The sequence below is a fragment of the Nomascus leucogenys genome, chromosome 18, assembly GCF_006542625.1.
Source record: "Nomascus leucogenys isolate Asia chromosome 18, Asia_NLE_v1, whole genome shotgun sequence".
Lineage (NCBI taxonomy): Eukaryota > Metazoa > Chordata > Mammalia > Primates > Hylobatidae > Nomascus > Nomascus leucogenys.
In genome coordinates, this window is record NC_044398.1 from 79,801,657 (window position 1) to 79,820,733 (window position 19,077).

Genomic DNA, 19,077 nt, shown 5'->3' on the forward strand with positions numbered 1-19,077 from the left:
CACTCAGGCACAATACCTAGCTTCATGAAATGTATAGTCAGTCTCTTCTACTTTAAGGCCCAGACTCTCCTAAGACTTCGTTGATTAGCATCCAGGCTAAATGGATCCTCTCTGGATCTTCATTTGGAGGGCAATAAGGCTGGATTTGCTACTTGGCTTTTTTAGGGGTTGAGAAGATGTTACTTTAACAAAAGCAAGCGCCCAACAAAATCATAAACCCAGGTAACAGGCTGACCACTTTAAGCTGAGAAATCCTACATAGTTCTCTGGGATATAAGCCACTACTAATTTTAATGCACACACATACCACCTTATTTTGAGGCTGTGTGTTAGGTATGTTGTTTGTCATTCCTCCCCGCCCCCCACACACACACAAAAACCAACTTGCTAGTCACTTGATTCATTTTTTATGTGAATTGAAAAATGGCACTAAAGAAAAAAGTTTGAGAGTATAGAAATAGCTTATTTTTTAAGGAAGAAACATAACCTTTCTAAATACCAGATGTGTAATATTAAAAATGTAGTTAACCAAGGACAGAAGCTGCACCTAATGACTTTTGGAGGATCCTTCTTGCTCAAGACACTATGATTCTCATTACCTGGATAGTATTCACCTATGGATTGTATCATATATGAACCACTGAGGAACACACACTCTTGCAGATGTTTGCAGATTATTAATTGCTTTATATTTGGAGCACCCCTCCTTTCAATCAGCATAAATATTTGAGGGTGTTCTGTGTTTAGAAGATGTTTAGTCCCCAATGATTGCAACATGATGCACTACCCTCCTATACAAATTTTGATTTAAGAAAGGATTTTATTTTTCAAAGGAAACCACAAGTGAAAGCAATCTTGAAGATTCAATAGCAGTTGATCCTATAGTGCCAGGTAAGAACTTTGAAGAAGCATGTGGGATTATATGTGTTTGTAAATATATTTGTATACAGGGCAGTTGCAAAAAAAGAGTATTTATAATTGTCCAAAGAGCTTCCAAAGAGGAGCAGCATTGCAACAGTGTCACGTATGAGCAAAAGTCAAGGTTCTTGTGGCTTCTCCAGAGTGCAGGCAGGACCAAACTGATAGTAGGCAACATGTCTCAGGTACAAGCAAACCAGTCCTTAGAAGCACCAATTAGCAAGCTTCTTTCCTGAGATTTTTATTTTTATTAATTTTATTTTATTTTATTTGAGACAGGGTCTTACTTTGTTACCTAGGCTGGAATGCATTGGCAAGATCATGGCTCACTGCAGCCTCGACCTCCCAGGCTCCAGTGATCTTCCTATCTCAGCCTCCCCAGTAGCTGGGACCACAAGCATGTGCCACCACACCTGGCTAATTTTTGTATTTTTTGTAGAGACAGGGTTTTGCCATGTTGGCCAGGCTGGTCTTGAACTCCTAGGCTCAAGCAATTCGCCTGCCTTGGCCTCCCAAAGTGCTGGGATTACAGGCCTGAGTCACTTTGCCTGGCCTCTTTCCTGAGAGGCATGGTGCTTATGATAAGCACACATTATGTCTAGGTCCCTGCTTCAAGTGTGGCACTTTGGACACATGCTTCCCAGATTCTGATTTCGTGCCAAAACCTATGAGATGATCGCAATGTGGGAATCATGGATGGCTGTGGAAAACCCTAACACATTCGTAGTAGACGAGCAGAATCGTGGAATGAAAAGGGCATGGTGTTCAGACTGAGGGAGATGTGAGTATGAATCCCTGTTGTGCCCCCTTTCTCTCCACAGAAATGGCACAGGATGAAGCCCAGTGGTTTCAAGAGGCAAAGAATCTGAATGAGCAGCTGAGAGCAGCTTATACCAGTGCCAGTTTCCGCCGCATGTCTTTGCTTGATATCTCTTCCGATCTGGCCACGGACCACTTGCTGGGCTGTGATCTGTCCATTGCTTCAAAACACATCAGCAAACCTGTGCAAGAGCCTCTGGTGCTGCCTGAGGTCTTTGCCAACTTGAACTCTGTCATGTGTGTGGAGGGTGAAGCTGGAAGTGGAAAGACGGTCCTCCTGAAGAAAATAGCTTTTCTATGGGCATCTGGATGCTGTCCCCTGTTAAACAGGTTCCAGCTGGTTTTCTACCTCTCCTTTAGTTCCACCAGACCAGACCAGGGGCTGGCCAGTATCATCTGTGACCAACTCCTAGAGAAAGAAGGATCTGTTACTGAAATGTGCATGAGGAACATCCTCCAGCAGTTAAAGGATTAGGTCTTATTCCTTTTAGATGACTACAAAGAAATATGTTCAATCCCTCAAGTCATAGGAAAACTGATTCAAAAAAACCACTTGTCCCGGACCTGCCTATTGATTGCTGTCCGTACAGACAGGGCCAGGGACATCCGCCGATACCTAGAGACGATTCTAGAGATCAAAGCATTTCCCTTTTATAATACTGTCTTTATATTACGGAAGCTCTTTGCACATAATATGACTCGTCTGCAAAAGTTTATGGTTTACTTTAGAAAGAATGAAAGTTTGCAGAAGATTCAGAAAACTCCTCTCTTTGTGGCGGCGGTCTGTGCTCATTGGTTTCAGTATCCTTTTGACCCATCCTTTGATGATGTGGCCATTTTCAAGTCCTATATGGAACGCCTTTTCTTAAGCGACAGCTGAACTTCTCAAAGCAACTGTGTCCTCCTGTGGTGAGCTGGCCTTGAAAGGGTTTTTTTCATGTTGCTTTGAGTTTAACGATGATGATCTCGCAGAAGCAGGGGTTGATGAAGATGAAGATCTAACCATGTGCTTGATGAGCAAATTTACAGCCCAGAGACTAAGACCATTCTACCAGTTTTTAAGTCCTGCCTTCCAAGAATTTCTTGCGGGGATGAGGCTGATTGAACTCCTGGATTCAGACAGGCAGGAACATCAAGATTTGGGACTGTATTATTTGAAACAAATCAACTCACCCATGATGACTGTAAGCGCCTACAACAATTTTTTGAACTATGTCTCCAGCCTCCCTTCAACAAAAGCAGGGCCCAAAATTGTGTCTCATTTGCTCCATTTAGTGGATAACAAAGAGTCATTGGAGAATATATCTGAAAATGATGACTACTTAAAGCACCAGCCAGAAATTTCACTGAAGATGCAGTTACTTAGGGGATTGTGGCAAATTTGTCCACAAACTTACTTTTCAATGGTTTCAGAACATTTACTGGTTCTTGCCCTGAAAATTGCTTATCAAAGCAACACTGTTGCTGCGTGTTCTCCATTTGTTTTGCAATTCCTTCAAGGGAGAACACTGACTTTGGGTGCACTTAACTTACAGTACTTTTTCGACCACCCAGAAAGCTTGTCATTGTTGAGGAGCATCCACTTCTCCATACGAGGAAATAAGACATCACCCAGAGCACATTTTTCAGTCCTGGAAACATGTTTTGACAAATCACAGATACCAACTATAGATCAAGACTATGCTTCTGCCTTTGAACCTATGAATGAATGGGAGCGAAATTTAGCTGAAAAAGAGGATAACGTAAAGAGCTATATGGATATGCAGCGCAGGGCATCACCAGACCTTAGTACTGGCTATTGGAAACTTTCTCCGAAGCAGTACAAGATTCCCTGTCTGGAAGTCGATGTGAATGATATTGATGCTGTAGACCAGGAGATGCTCGAGATTCTAATGACAGTTTTCTCAGCTTCACAGCACATCGAACTCCATGTAAACCACAGCAGAGGCTTTACTGAAAGCATCCGCCCAGCTCTTGAGCTGTCTAAGGCCTCTGTCACCAAGTGCTCCATAAGCAAGTTGGAACTCAGCGCAGCGGAACAGGAACTGCTTCTCACCCTGCCTTCCCTGGAATCTCTTGAAGTCTCAGGGACAATCCAGTCACAAGGTATACCTGTATGTATTTTGGATGACTATTCTGATGTATAATTTTTTTTTCTTACTTTAAGTGGTTGAAAACTTCTTGAGGCCATGAAAGCATGAAAGCTCATTGATAGAATAGATATAAAATAAACCTTCACTAATGTTTTTTTGGCAGTAGCATGAATTAGTGAAAAGTCCTGAAATAATAGAACGGTTTTCAAATAACTCAGATAAAATGAATAAAATATTTATATTAAATTATTGAAGGTTCTTAATAAAGACATGAATTATCTGTTATTAGTAAAAGAATTGGCTATATGTAAGATGATGCTTAGAAATTACCTTCACCCTAGCTGCCTAAAGGAAGAAAGGCCTGTAATCCCTGGGAAATAAATAAATTAATGGGAAATAATATCTTCATCTATTTATGTCTTAACTCCTCTAAGCACTGTTTGATAGTTTTCAGTGTAGACTTAACCCATCTTTCATTAAATTTATTCCTAGATACTCATATCTTTTGAAAGTATTATAAATGTCATTAAAAATATTTTTTCATTTTCTAATTGTTGCTAGTATTGCTTTGGTCTTAAGCAGTTTGACTGTTATATCCCTAGGTGTGCTTTGCTTTGTATGTATCTTGCTTGAGGTGCACTGAACTTTTTTGGGATGTGTGGGTTGACATTTACCAAATCTAGAAAATTTTTCATCTTTTCTCAAGTACTTTTTTATTATGCTAAAATACATGTAACAAAACTTAAATTTTAATCATTTTTAAGTGTACAACTCAGTGGCATTAAGTGCATTCACTATGTTGTACAACCATCACCACTATCCATCTCCAGAACCTTTTCATCATCCCAAACTCTGTACCCATTAAACAATAAATCTTCGGGCCGGGCGCAGTGGCTCACACCTGTAATCCCAGCACTTCGGAAGGCCAAAGAGGGTGGATCGCCAGAGCTCAGGAGTTTGAGACCACCCTGGGCAACACGGTGAAAACACGTTTCTACTAAAATACAAAAAATTAGCTGGGCGTGGTGGCATGCGCCTGTAGTCCCAGCTACTCGGGAGGCTGAGGCGTGAGAATCACTTAAGCCTGGGAGGCGGAGGTTGCAGTGAGCCCAGATCACGCCACTGCACTCCAGCTTGGGCTACTGAGTGAGACTCCATCTCAAAAAAAAAGAAAAAAAAAAACACTTCCTTCCCACCAGCCCCTGATAACTTCTCTTCTCTTTTCTGTCTCTATGAATTTGCCTCTTCTAGATATTGTTTATAAGCAGAAACACTTGTCTGGCTTATTTCACTTTGCATATGGTTCAAGGTACATCATATTGTAGCCTATATTGGAATTTCATTCCTTCACATATACTCCATAAATATGTACAATTATTATGTATCAACTTTGAAAAGGAACTTCATCCTTTTTATAGCTAATATTCCATTGTATGTATATAGTACATTTTGTTTATCCATTCTGCTGCTGAGGGACACTTGGGTTGTTTCTACTTTCTGGCTATCATAAATAATGCTGCAATGAACATTGGCATCATAAGTATCGGTTTAAGTTCTTGCTTTTAATCATTTTGGGTATATACCTAGAAGCAGAATTGCTGATTCATACGGTAGTTCTATGTTTAACTTTTTGAGGAACTCGCACAGTAGCTACACCATCTTACATTCCCACTATCTATGTACAAAGGTTCCAATTACTCCACATCCTTTTCAGTACTTGTTAATTTTTGTTTTTGTTTTTGTGGAGACAGAGTCTAACTCTGTCACCCAGGCTGGAGTGCTGTGGCGAGATCTTGGCTCACTGCAACCTCCACCTCTCTGGTTCAAGCAATTCTCCTGTCTCACCCTCCTGAGTAGCTGGGACTACAGGTATGCACCACCATACCTGGCTAACTTTTGTATTTTTAGCAGAGATGGGGTTTCGCCTTGTTGCCCAAGCTGGTCTTGAACTCCTGAGCTCAGGCGGTCCAGCCACCTTGGCCTCCCGAAGTGCTAGGATTACAGGCATGAGCCACCGTGCCCGGCCTGTTTTTGTTTTCATTGTTGTTTTTCTTTTTTTTCTTTTTTTTTTGAGACGGAGTCTCGCTCTGTCGCCCAGGCTGGAGTGCAGTGGCGCGATCTTGGCTCACTGCAAGCTCCGCCTCCTGGGTTCACGCCATTCTGCCTCAGCCTCTCCGAGTAGCTGGGACTACAGGCGCCCGCCACCACGCCCGGCTAATTTTTTTGTATTTTTAGTAGAGACTGGGTTTCACCATGGTCTCAATCTCCTGACCTTGTGATCCGCCCGCCTCAGCCTCCCAAAGTGCTGGGATTACAAGCGTGAGCCACCGCGCCCAACCTCGTTGTTTTTCAGACAGTGTCTCGCTCTATTGCCCAGGCTGGAGTGCTGTGGTGCAATCATGGCTGACTGCAGCCTCAACCTCTTGAGCTCAAGCGATCCTCCTGCCTCAGCCTCCTGAGTAGCTGAGACTACCAGCATGCACCACTGTGCCTGGATAATTTTTTATTTTTTGGAGAGATTCTTGCTATGTGGCCTAGTCTGGTCTTTTTTCTTTCTTTTTTCTTTTTTTGAGATGGAGTCTCGCTCTGTCCCCCAGGCTGGAGTGCAGTGGCGCGATCTCGGCTCACTGCAAGCTCCACTTCCTGGGTTCACGCCATTCTCCTGCCTCAGCCTCCCAAGTAGCTGGGATTACAAGCCCCCGCCACCACACCCAGCTAATTTTTGTATTTTTAGTAGAGTTAGTGTTTCACCATGATGGCCAGGCTGGTCTTGAACTCCTGACCTCAGGTGATCCACCCACCTCGGCCTCCCAAAGTGCTGGGATTACAAGTGTGAGCCACCGCGCCCAGCCTGATTTGCATTTCTCTAATGCAAATCATTAAAATGATGTTAAGTATCTTTTCACTTTTTGAAAAAATATCTATTTGCTTATTTAAAAATTGGTTTTGTTGTATTGTAAGAGTTATTTGTATATTCTGGATTTCAACCTGTTATCAGATATACAGTTTGAAAATATTTTTCCCATTCCATAGATTGTCATTTTACTTTATTTATAATGTCCTTTGTGCACAAAAGTTTTAAATTTTGACGAAGTCCAATTTATCTATTTTTTCTTTTATTGATGGTCCTTTTGGTGTCGTATCTAAGAATCCATTGCCAAATCCAAGGTCATGAAGATTAACTCCTATGTTTTTTTCTAAGAGTTGTGTGATTTCAGCTTTTATATTTAGGTCGTTGATCCATTTTGAGTTGATTTTTTTTTACATGGTGAGGGATAGGAATCCAACTTCATTCTTTCCCATGTGCAAATCCAGTTGTCTCCAACCATTTGTTGAAGAGATGCTATATTTCTTCTTTTTTTTTTTTTTGAGACAGAGTCTCACACCGTAGCCTGGGCTGGAGTGCAATGGTGCAATCTTGGCTCACTGCAACCTTCGTCTCCCAGGTTTATGTGATTCTCCTGCCTCAGCCTCCTGAGTAGCTGGGATTACAGATGCACATCACCACACTCAGCTAATTTTTTTTGTATTTTTAGTAGAGACGGGGTTTCACTATGTTGGCCAGACTGGTCTCAAACTCCTGACCTCGTGATCCACCCACCTCGGCCTCCCAAAGTGCTGGGATTACAGGCGTGAGCCACTGTGCCTGGCTGAGATGCTATATTTCTTTTTGTGAGTCTGAAGAGTAGCACATGGCTTCCCATACAGTGCATAATCAGTAAATGCTGCAAACAGCAATATCTTCACAGAAGTACTCTTTAAAAAAAGTTTTATGGAATGTGGAAGGTTTGCATGTGAAAATAGCTGGATCAATCAAAATGACAGTTTTAAAATGTCCATTCAGAACTCTTTATTTAGATTAATAATGGGAAACTGTGCTGCTTTCCAGACCAAATCTTTCCTAATCTGGATAAGTTCCTGTGCCTGAAAGAACTGTCTGTGGATCTGGAGGGCAAAATAAATGTTTTTTCAGTCATTCCTGAAGAATTTCCAAACTTCCACCATATGGAGAAATTATTGATCAAAATTTCAGCTGAGTATGATCCTTCCAAACTAGGTAAGGATGGCACTTTAATATACTTGTTTTTACATAAGTTGGAAAAGCTACTTGGCCAATAATTTATTTAAGAGTTAAAGTTCCTGTGGTTCTAAGCGTGTAGCCTGAATCCATGGTAAATTGTGAGGAATAGCACTCTTTCTCATTAAGAAAGCAGAGTGCTGTTTGTAATTATTGAGCCTTTATTACACACTAGGAAGTATCCTAAGCACTTCACAAATACGAACTCAGTCTTCATGCCCACTCTATGAAGTAAAGTACTATTACTATTATTATATTATTATTTTGAGACAGAGTCTCCCTCTGTCACCCAGGCTGGAGTGCAGTGGCACAATCTCGGCTCACTGCAAGCTCCGCCTCCCAGGTTCGCCATTCTCCTGCCTGGACAGCCTCCCGAGTAGCTGGGACTACAGGCGCCCGCCACCATGCCCAGCTAATTTTTTGTATTTTTAGTAGAGATGGAGTTTCACCATGTTAGCCAGGATGGTCTCGATCTCCTGACCTCGTGATCCACCCGCCTTGGCCTCCCAAAGTGCTGGGATTACAGGCGTGAGCCACTGTGCCCGGCCGAAGTAAAGTACTATTATTAATGCTATTTTGTAGCTGGGAAAACTGAGACATAAAGAGATAAAGTAATTTGTAATATCCAGCTAAGGAAATGTAGATCTGTGACTCAAATACAGGAATTTTGACTCCAAAATCTGAGTTCTTAATCCCTAATATAGGCCAGGCCTGGTGGCTCACGCCTGTAATCCCACAACTTTGGGAGACCAAGAAGGGCAGATCACCTGAGGTCAGGAGTTCGAGACCAGCCTGACCAACATAGTGAAACCCCGTCTCTACTAAAAATGCAAAAATTAGCTGGCATGGTGGCATATGCCTGTAATCCCAGCTACTTGAGAGGCTGAAGCAGGAGAATTACCTGAACCCGGGAGGCAGAGATTGCAGTGTGAGCCAAGATCGTGCCATTGTACTCCAGCCTGGGGAACAAGAGTGAAACTCCATCTCAGAAAAAAAAAAAAAATCCCTAATATAATGTTGCCACTCCAAAATAATTTGTAGGGTTATTTTATTTTGTTTTTGGTTAGGCTGGTCTTACATTGCAACTTACAGATCTGCCAGCTCAGCAGGAAGGAAATCTGCTAATCTGTAGTCATTGGAAGTATTTCCCTGTTTCTCACCAGCCTATCCTAATATTTCATGGAAACTGGTGCAGCCATTTTTCTTAAATACATCATTTAGCAAAATGACTTAGGCACCATCATTCCTTAACTTAGTAAACACTGAACACTAAAGATTGAAGAAATATACAACTCTATGGAATTGACATAAAGAGTTGCATGCAAAAGCTTTATTGTTGGCCAGGCACAGTGACTCACACCTGTAATCTCAGCACTTTGGGTGGCCAAGGCAGGAGGATCGCCTGAGAGCAGGAGTTCAACACCAGGCTGGACAACATAGCAAGACATAATCTCTACTAAAAAAAATAAAAAATTAGCCAAGTATGATGGTGTGCACCTATAGTCCCTAGCTACTCAGGAGGCTGGTAGGATCACTTGAGTCCAGAAGTTCAAGCTTGCAATGAGCTATGATCATGCCACTGCACTCCAGCCTAGGTGATAGAGCAAGTCCCTGTCTCAAAAAAAAAAAACATAAGAGTGTGTGTGTGTGTATACATATATACACCGAAGCTGGAGGTGGTAGTTATATTTGTCAGCAATTTTTGCAACAAATTTAGGTTTTGCTTCAGAGTTGTCATTCATGTTTCTTTTTTTTTTTGAGACAGAGTCTCACTCTGTCACTCAGGCTGGAGTGCAGTAGCACCGTGTTGGCTCACTGCAACCTCCGTCTCCTGGGTTCCAGCAATTCTCCTGCCTCAGCCTCCCAAGTAGCTGGGATTACAGGTGCCCACCACCACGCCCGGCTAATTTTTTAATATTTTTAGTAGAGACGGGGTTTCACCATGTTGGCCAGGCCAGTCTCAAACTCCTGACCTCAGGTGATCCGCCCACCTCAGCCTCCCAAAGCACTAGGATTACAGGCGTGAGCCACTATGCCCGGCTGTTTCTTTGTATAGTATTCTTTTTTCTTTTTTTTTTTTTTTTTTTTGAGATGCAGTCTTGCTCTGTTGCCCAGGCTGGAGTTTGGTGGCGCAATATCCGCTCACTACAACCTCTGCCTCCTGGGTTCAAGCAATTCTCCTGCCTCGGCCTCCCGAGTAGCTGGGATTACAGGTGCCTGCCACCTACGCCTGGCAAATGTTTGTATTTTTAGTAGAGACAGGGTTTCACCACGTTGGCCAGGCTGGTCTTGAGCTCCTGAGCTCAAATGATCCACCTGCCTCGGCCTCCCAAAGTGCTGGGATTACAGGCATGAGACACAGCACCTGGCCTTTTTGTACAGTATTCTTATTGTGTAAATATCATGTACAAACTTAAGAGTTATTAGATGTTAAAGCTGAAGGTGATGCTACTGAGTGATGCCTGTATTTTATAGAAGAGAAAACTGTTACCCAGAGAGGTCAATAATGTGTCAAAATTCACATTACTTGCTAGTTGCAGAACCTGAACCCAAGCTCAGTGACCTGATTCTTAGATCATGACATCGTGGTACCTGGTTTTACTTAAGTATTATTGAAACAAAATAATAAACTACTTGGCTAATTTTGATAGAAATTTGCAGTATTTTCTAATTTCTGAAAATCCTTGATCTTTTACAGTAAAATTAATTCAAAATTCTCCAAACCTTCATGTTTTCCATCTGAAGTGTAACTTCTTTTCGGATTTTGAGTCTCTCATGACTATACTTGCTTCCTGTAAGAAACTCTCAGAAATTAAGTTTTCGGATTCATTTTTTCAAGCCGTCCCATTTGGTAAGAGTTATAATATTACAATTGTGGTTTAAAATGTTTCTATGGACACAGAGTCATATTAAGCACTCTTTAAAAAGGGCCATATTTTGAGGCTGGGCGTGGTGGCTCATGCCTGTAATCCCAGCACTTTGGGAAGCTGACGCAGGAGGCTCGCTTGAGGTCAGGGGTTTGAGACCAGTCTGGGCAACATAACAAGCCCTCCATCTCTAAAAAGCTTTAAAAAAAATCAGTTAGTCACAGTGGTACCTGTAGTCCCAGCTACTAGGGAAGCTAAGGCAGGAAGATTACTTGAGCCCAGAAGGTTGAAGCTGCAGCGAGTGGTGATGGTACCACTGCACTCTAGCCTGGGTGACAGAGACCTTGTCTCTTTAAAAAAAGAAAGAAAAGAAAAATTGTTTCTCAAATAATAAAGTATATGTGCTTCTAGAATTTTCTTTTTTACCTTTAAGCTCAGTTGGATTTGAAATTTCTAGAATTTTAACAACATTTCTAGTTATCAGAATTATTTTCTGAGCAAAAATTTGTTTTATCTAGTCATATGAATTCAATCTGAATTATTACATTAATTTCTAATTTCTTCATTTTAAAGATGTTACACTTTGCTGTGAGAGATGTAGCTGACATAACTAAATTTTTATTTTCCCTTTCATAGTTGCCATTTTGCCAAATTTTATTTCTCTGAAGATATTAAATCTTGAAGGCCAGCAATTTCCTGATGAGGAAATTTCGGAAAAATTTGGTATGTTTATAAAATAGTGCTTTTTACGTATTCTTATTCTCTTTCTGCCTAGAATCCTTTTTCTCCTATTCTGAATTAGCCACAAAGAAGCAAGATATGCATTAGCTACCCTTGCTTACCAGAATGAAGTGATAGTGATGCTCAACTTCTACCCACCAAATGCCTTCACTACAGTTTTACCTGCAGACTTGATCTCACTCAAAGCAGAATGACTTCTTAGAGTATGTATTTGGTCATTATAGCACTATGCAATTTCATTGTCAGGTATCTGTTCCAAATATAAGACCTCATAGTTTCAAAGGTTACTAGAATACAGGTAAAAATCTATCTTTTAAGGTTAAGAAAACTCAATATGTGAAAACCTATATTTCATAAAATGATAGCTATAGAATTTGAATACTTTTTGATTTTTAAAAAATGATTATGAAAGTAAAGTATGCCCACGGAAAACATTCTAACAGGAAAAAAAAAAATAAAGGGAGGCAGTGGAGATAGGGACTGTAGAGCTGTGCTATTCAAAGTGCTTCTCAAACATAAGCGTGCATAAAGATTGCCAGGATCCTCCTCTTCCTTTCCTTTGGAGGCAGCTAGGTGGGTGGGGGCTGAGGTGGCAGAGGTAGGATCAGGGCCAAGGGGATGGCTGGCATACATCACAGGTTGATTAAGCAAATAATACCGTGAGTATAACCAGGTGCAGTGGCTCACACCTGTAATCCCAGCACTTTGGGAGGCCGAGGTGGGTGGATCACCTGAGGTCAGGAGTTCAAGACCAGCCTGGCCAACATGGTGAAACCCCATCTCTACTAAAAAATACAAAAATTTGCTGGGCGTGGTGGCACATGCCTGTAGTAGTCCCAGGTACTTGGGAGGCTGAGGCAGGAGAATCTCTCGAACCTGGGAGGCAGAGATTGCAGTGAGCCAAGATCAGGTCACTGTAATCCAGCCTGGGTGGCAGAGCAAGACTCTATCTCAAAAACAAACAAACAAAACTGTCAGTATAATGAGAGCCACGTTTCCTCACAGTTGGAAAAGGAATTTACAAATATTGAAAGGTGAGGCTAGAAAGAGCTTTGAGGTGTTGGATTAGAACTGGAAATATTGGTCTGGCCTCATGGTTTTCTTTAACCTATGAACATACAAAAATAGAGATCTCCATATATATACATTTATCTCCACATGTCTATAGATACACACATACATATTTCTCAGCTCACTGGAGAGACTAGAAGGCACTGCAGTAATAATGAACACACCAAGTGCCCAGATACTGATTTCTAAATCCTGTCCTTCCTTAAAGGAACCAGGGTCCTTGCAAAATTGGCTGATTCAAGAACTGAGACAGGGAAAGAAAATGATAAGCCTGGGACATTGTTTTATACTAGAAATTATTCAATATATTTGCATGTGTGAGGCCTCAGAAGTTAACTTTCTAATGATCAAATGATCTATAGTGTGCCATGCTAGGAAGGAGTCAAAGTGAAAAGGAAGGTTCTAAGAGTGGTGGACTGTGAGGCTTTAGGGCCGGGAGGCCGGTGCAGAATCAGAATCACTGAGGATGACAGCGGGAGGTGGAATGGGAAAGGAGGTAGCTGAAGGCATTGCAGAGCTGGGAAAGGAACTTGCAGGTCAGGAAAAGCTTCATTCTAAACAAGGAAATGGAGATTTAATTGGCAGCCTGGACTTCAGTGCAGGAGAGATTGGTTGGTAGGGTATGGTGGAGGAATTGTCTGGAGGAGCGAGGAAGACGGAAGCATGTGCTGGCCCTTTTCTTGCCCTCGGAGAGCAAGAGGAATGGCCTCTATGCCACATGGAGCTTCTTGGACTGTGCATGATGTTTAGATCATGCATGATTTTCAGATTACTGTTACATAGCAACAAAAAGTACAAAGAGAATAGCTTTTTGGTCTTTTCTGACAGCCTACATTTTAGGTTCTCTTAGTAACCTGGAAGAATTGATCCTTCCTACTGGGGATGGAATTTATCGAGTGGCCAAACTGATCATCCAGCAGTGTCAGCAGCTTCATTGTCTCCGAGTCCTCTCATTTTTCAAGACTTTGAATGATGACAGCGTGGTGGAAATTGGTGAGCTAGTGTTTCAGCTTGCATGGAAGTCAGTGGTATAGCCAAGCTTTCTGCTGCAACATGTCTATGTAAACATTGGCCCCTCTAGAAATTTTCAACCCACTTCCTCATTTTCACTATCATACTGTTCCTTCTAGTGTGCTTCTGTGGATTTAGGCGCATTCTGGTCGGATTTGGAAGTACAAAAAGGTCTCCCATTTGTGGATATACAAGCCCTCAAATCTGTGTTCTTGTCACCTGGTGTTTCAGACACCTGGCCACATACTCTCCTAAGTACTCCTTTTTAAAACTAAAGATGAATATACACACAGAAAAGTATAATAATCATGTGTACTGCTCACTGAATTTTATTTTCTTTTTTTTTTTTTTTTTTTTTGAGATGGAGTTTTGCTCTTGTTGCCCAGGCTGGAGTACAGTGGCACGATCTCGGGTCACTGCAACCTCTGCCTCCTGGGTTCAAGTGATTCTCCTGCCTCAGCCTCCCAAGTAGCTAGGATTACAGGTGCACGCCACCATGCCTGGCTAATTTTGTATTTTTAGTAAACACAGGTTTTCACCATGTTGGCCAGGCTAGTCTCGAACTCCTGACCTCAAGTGAGCCACAGTGCCTGGCCTGAGGAATTGAGATTTTTGTGGAGACCTGAAGGAAGAATGACCCAGGCATAGTTGGTAGAGGAGGGATTGAGACATCATTTCAAACAGAGGTAATCACTTACGTCATAGCCTGGAGTTAAAGAGAACCAGATATATTTGAAGAACTTGGGGGGGAAAAAGGAATGTCTGGAGCAAGAGGCAGGAGTGAGTTGTGAGAAGAAGACTGGAGAGGAAAGTAAAAGACCGATTGGAGAGGCTTTGTTGGGTGTGTTATAAGGGCTGGATCTCATTTTCTTACTGCTCAGCACTATTATGTTATTTAAAAAAAAAAAAAACAGCCGGGCGCGGTGGCTCGCGCCTGTAATCCCAGCACTTTGGGAGGTCGAGGCGGGTGGATCATGAGGTCAGGAGATGGAGACCAACCTGGCTAACACGGTGAAACCCCGTCTCTACTGAAAATACAAAAAAATTAGCCGGATATGGTGGCGGGCACCTGTAGTCCCAGCTACTCTGGAGGCTGAGGCAGGAGAATGGTGTGAACCCGGGAGGCAGAGGTTGCAGTGAGCCGAGATCACGCCACTGCACTGCAGCCTGGGAGACAGACCAAGACCCTGTCTCAAAAAAAAAAAAAAAAAAAAAAAAAAAAAAAAAAATGAAAAAGAGACCAGCCTGTGTTAACATAGCAAGACCCCATTTCAAAAAACAAAATTATATTGAGTACTTCCTACTAGTAGTAGTGGTGGGAGAGGAGGCTGGTTCAAATAACCTTGTCTACCATTATTGAAATGGAAGTCCTTATGATTCTATTTTCATGAATGTTTTGTTCTTGTAGCCAAAGTAGCAATCAGTGGAGGTTTCCAGAAACTCGAGAACCTAAAGCTTTCAATCAATCACAAGATTACAGAAGAAGGATACAGAAATTTCTTTCAAGCACTGGACAACATGCCAAACTTGCACGAGTTGGACATCTCCAGGCATTTCACAGAGTGTATCAAAGCTCAGGCCTCAACAGTCAAGTCTTTGAGTCAATGTGTGTTACGACTACCAAGGCTCATTAGACTGAACATGTTAAGTTGGCTCTTGGATGCAGATGATATCGTACTGCTTAATGTCATGAAAGAAAGACATCCTCAATCTAAGTACTTAACTATTCTCCAGAAATGGATACTGCCGTTCTCTCCAATCATTCAGAAATAAAAGATTCAGCTAAAAACTGCTGAATCAGTAATTTGTCTTGGGGCACATTGAGGATATAAAAAAAGTTGTTGATTAATGCTAGAAACCAAATTATCCAAAATTATCTTATTAAATATTGCATACTAAAGACAATGTGTAAGGCTTGCTAAAAAACAAAAGTGCCTCTGCCCAGCCGCCCCGTCTGGGAAGTGAGGAGCGCCTCTGCGCGGCCGCCCCGTCTGGGAAGTGAGGAGCGCCTCTGCCCGGCCGCCCCATCGTCTGGGATGTGAGGAGCACCTCTGCCTGGCCACCCATCGTCTGGGATGTGAGGAGCACCTCTGCCCAGCTGCCCCATCCGGGAAGTGAGGAGCCCCTCTGCCCGGCCGCCACCCCGTCTAGGAAGTGAGGAGCGTCTCTGCTCGGCTGCCCCGTCTGGGAAGTGAGGGGCACCTCTGCCTGGCTGCCCTGTCTGGGATGTGGGGAGTGCCTCTGCCTGGCCCCCCGTCTGGGAGGTCTACCACAGAAGCCAGAAGCAACGTGGGGGCTGGATGTGGTGGCTCATGCCTGTAGTCCCAGTACTCTGGGAGGCTGAGGTGGGTTGATCACTTGAGGCTAGGAGCTCCAGACCAGCCTGACCAACATGGCGAAACATATGAAAAATACAACTGTCAAACCAACCAACGAACCAAGCAACAACAAAACAGGTCTACCCTGGAGTCATACTCTAATTTTTTCTATTTTCCTCTCTTTCTGATCCTTTATCCCACTTTCTTTTTCTTCTTCTTCCTTCTCCTTTGTCAAAGAGGATTGAGTTATTATCATTGATCCATACAAAGTCCCTCTCTCATTTATTTTCTTTAATTCCCACTCCCCATTTCTATTCCCCGTCTTCCCATGTGCAACCTTCCTAATACGTTTGATATGCATCTTTTTGTTCGTATGTACTTTTAGAAAATGTTTGTTTTGTGTGCAAAAAACAAAATAGTTTTTTGTTTTACAAAACAAAACACAGTCCTGCATACTCACCACCAAGCTCAAGAAATAAATCATCACCAATACCTTTGAGGTCCCTGAATAATCCACCCCAGCTAAAGGCAAACCCTTCAATCAAGTTTATACAGCTAACCCTCCATTGTCCATGGTCAACAGGGAAGGGGTTGGGGACAGGTCTGCCAATCTATCTAAAAGCCACAATATGGAAGAAATGTTCAATTTATATAATAAATGGCTAATTTAATGGTTGAATCAGTTTCATACATGGATGAAACAAGTTTAACACAGGGTCCACATGAATCTTCTGTGGGCCAAGGGATATTCCTTAATCCTTGCAGAATATTCCTTAATCCTTGTAGAACCTGTTTTCTATACTGAACTAGCTTTGGTACAGTAGAGTTAACTTACTTTCCCTTTATTGACTGCCAATGTAAAGAGGAAATGGGTTAGGGAAAAATGACTTCATTCCAGAGGCTTCTCAGAGTTCAACATATGCTATAATTTAGAATTTTCTTATGAATCTACTTGGGTAGAAAATATTTTATCTCTAGTGATTTCATATTATTTCCATATCATAGTATTTCATAGCATTATATTTGATATGAGTGTCTATATCAATCAATCAATGTCAGTATCCAGAATTTCATTCCTACCAGTTAAGTAGTTTTCTGAACGGCCAGAAGACCATTCTAAATTCATGATACTACTATAAGTTGGTAAACAACCATACTTTTATCCTCATTTTTATTTTTACTAAGAAAAAAGTCAACTCCCCTCCCCTTGCCTAAGTATGAAATATAGGGACAGTATGTATGGTGTGGTCTCATTTGTTTAGAAAACCACTTACGACTGGGTGCAGTGGCTCACACTTGTAATCCCAGCACTTTGGGAGGCTGAGGCAGGCAAATCACTTGAGGTCAGGAATTCGAGACCAGCCTGGCCAGCATGGTGAAACCCCACCTCTACTAAAAATACAAAAATTAGCCAGGTGTGGTGGCACATGCCTGTAGTCCCAGCCACTAGGGCGGCTGAGACGCAAGACTTGCTTGAACCCGGGAGGCAGAGGTTGCAGTGAACCGAGATGGCGCCACTGCATTCCAGCCTGGGCAACAGAGCAAGACCCTGTCTCAAAACAAAAAACAAAACCACTTACATTTCTAGCTATATTAAGAATTTCTGAATATGTTACTGAGCTTGCTTGTGGTAACCGTTTATCATATCAGAAACTATATGTATACCAAAACATGTTGAACACCCATGTTGTACAAATGAAATATACATAATTTTGTCAATTATACCTAAATGAAACTGGAAAAAAATTTCTGGAAGGATATATCGAAAAATGTTAATAGTGCGTACCTCTAGGAAGTGGGCCTGGAAGCCATTCTTACTTTTCACTCTCTCCCATTCTGTACTGTTTTTTGTTTTACTTGTGCCTGCAATATTTTTCTACTTAAAACAAAAATAAATCTAGTTTAGCACTAAAACATTAACTGGAGCTACCTCTGGAGGGCAAGAGTACTAGAAGGTGGGATGGATTGTCTTCTTGCTTGTCTGATTTTATATGTAATACCTTTGTAATTAGAAAGGTTGTTAAGCATTATATCAGAATCCAGTCAGGAGACAGAAACCACACAGAAATTTGAATGGGGAAAGTTTAATATACAGATGCTTGGCCGGACGCAGTGGCTCATGCCTGTAATTCCAGCACTTTGGGAGGCTGAGGTGGGCAGATCACTCGAGGTCAGGAGTTCGAGACCAGCCTGGCCAACATGGTGAAATCCTGTCTCTACTAAAAATACAAAAAAAATTAAAAAAAAAAAAAAAAAAAGCCAGGCATGGCAGTGTGCACCTGTAGTCCCAGCTACTTGGGAGGCTGAGGCAGGAGAATTGCTTGAACCCAGGAGGCGGAGGTTGCAGTGAGCCAAGATTGCGCCACTGCATTCCAGCCTGGGTGACAGAGCAAGACTCTGTTTCAAATAAATAAATAAATTACAGATGCTTCTCAACTTACAACAGGGTTATGTCCTGAAAAACCCACTGTAAGTAGAAAATATTGTATGTCAGAAATGCATTTAATATACCTAAACTATCGAACATCATCGCTTAACCTGACCTACCTTAAACACGCTGAGAACATTTATATTAGCTTACAGTTGCGCAAAATCATCAAACACAAAGCCTATTTTACAATAAAGTATTGAAAATCTCATGCAATGTATTGAATACTGTACAGAAAGTGAAAAACAGAGGTCGCATGGGTACTTGAGGAACAGTTTCTACTGAATGCGGATCACTTTTGCACCATCGCAAAGTAGAAAAATCCTAAGTCAAATCATCATGAGTCGGGGACTGTCCGTAAGAGTTATTAACAGAGGATTGGAATGGGGATTGGGTAGTAAGGAATAAAGAGAAGCCTGGGCCGATACAGGGAACAGCCGATATGGGCTTTTCACCCTAGGCTGAGACAGAACAACCCAAAGAAGAAAGCTCAGGGCTGAGATCTGGGCTGAGATCCAGACTTCGTGTGAGAGGACACAGCGGTGAAAGACAGAGGTTTGCTGAGGCTGCGGAGTTGCAGCTGGAGGAGGTGCTGGGCTTGGGGCACTTTGCTGAGAAGGGACCTTGTGCATGTCAAGGGAAGCCATTCACGTGGGGGTACTGTGCGCTGCTGACCATTGGGTGCTGCTGAAGTTAGGCACTACCCAAGAAGTGTGCAGCCAGAACGAGGTGC

General features: G+C 42.2%; 1 protein-coding gene across 1 annotated transcript in view; it reads left to right on the forward strand.

The window, feature by feature from the left end:
* Positions 1 to 15,524, forward strand: part of NAIP (NLR family apoptosis inhibitory protein) — a 49,765-nt gene extending 34,241 nt beyond the window's left edge. The window contains 8 exon segments of the mRNA XM_004091238.3: positions 834 to 891; positions 1,740 to 2,604; positions 2,606 to 3,843; positions 7,720 to 7,887; positions 10,607 to 10,759; positions 11,412 to 11,498; positions 13,416 to 13,580; positions 15,007 to 15,524. Coding sequence (XP_004091286.2) covers positions 834 to 891; positions 1,740 to 2,604; positions 2,606 to 3,843; positions 7,720 to 7,887; positions 10,607 to 10,759; positions 11,412 to 11,498; positions 13,416 to 13,580; positions 15,007 to 15,371 — 3,099 coding nt within the window. The 3' untranslated portion in view covers positions 15,372 to 15,524.
* The last annotated feature ends 3,553 nt before the right edge of the window (positions 15,525 to 19,077 follow it).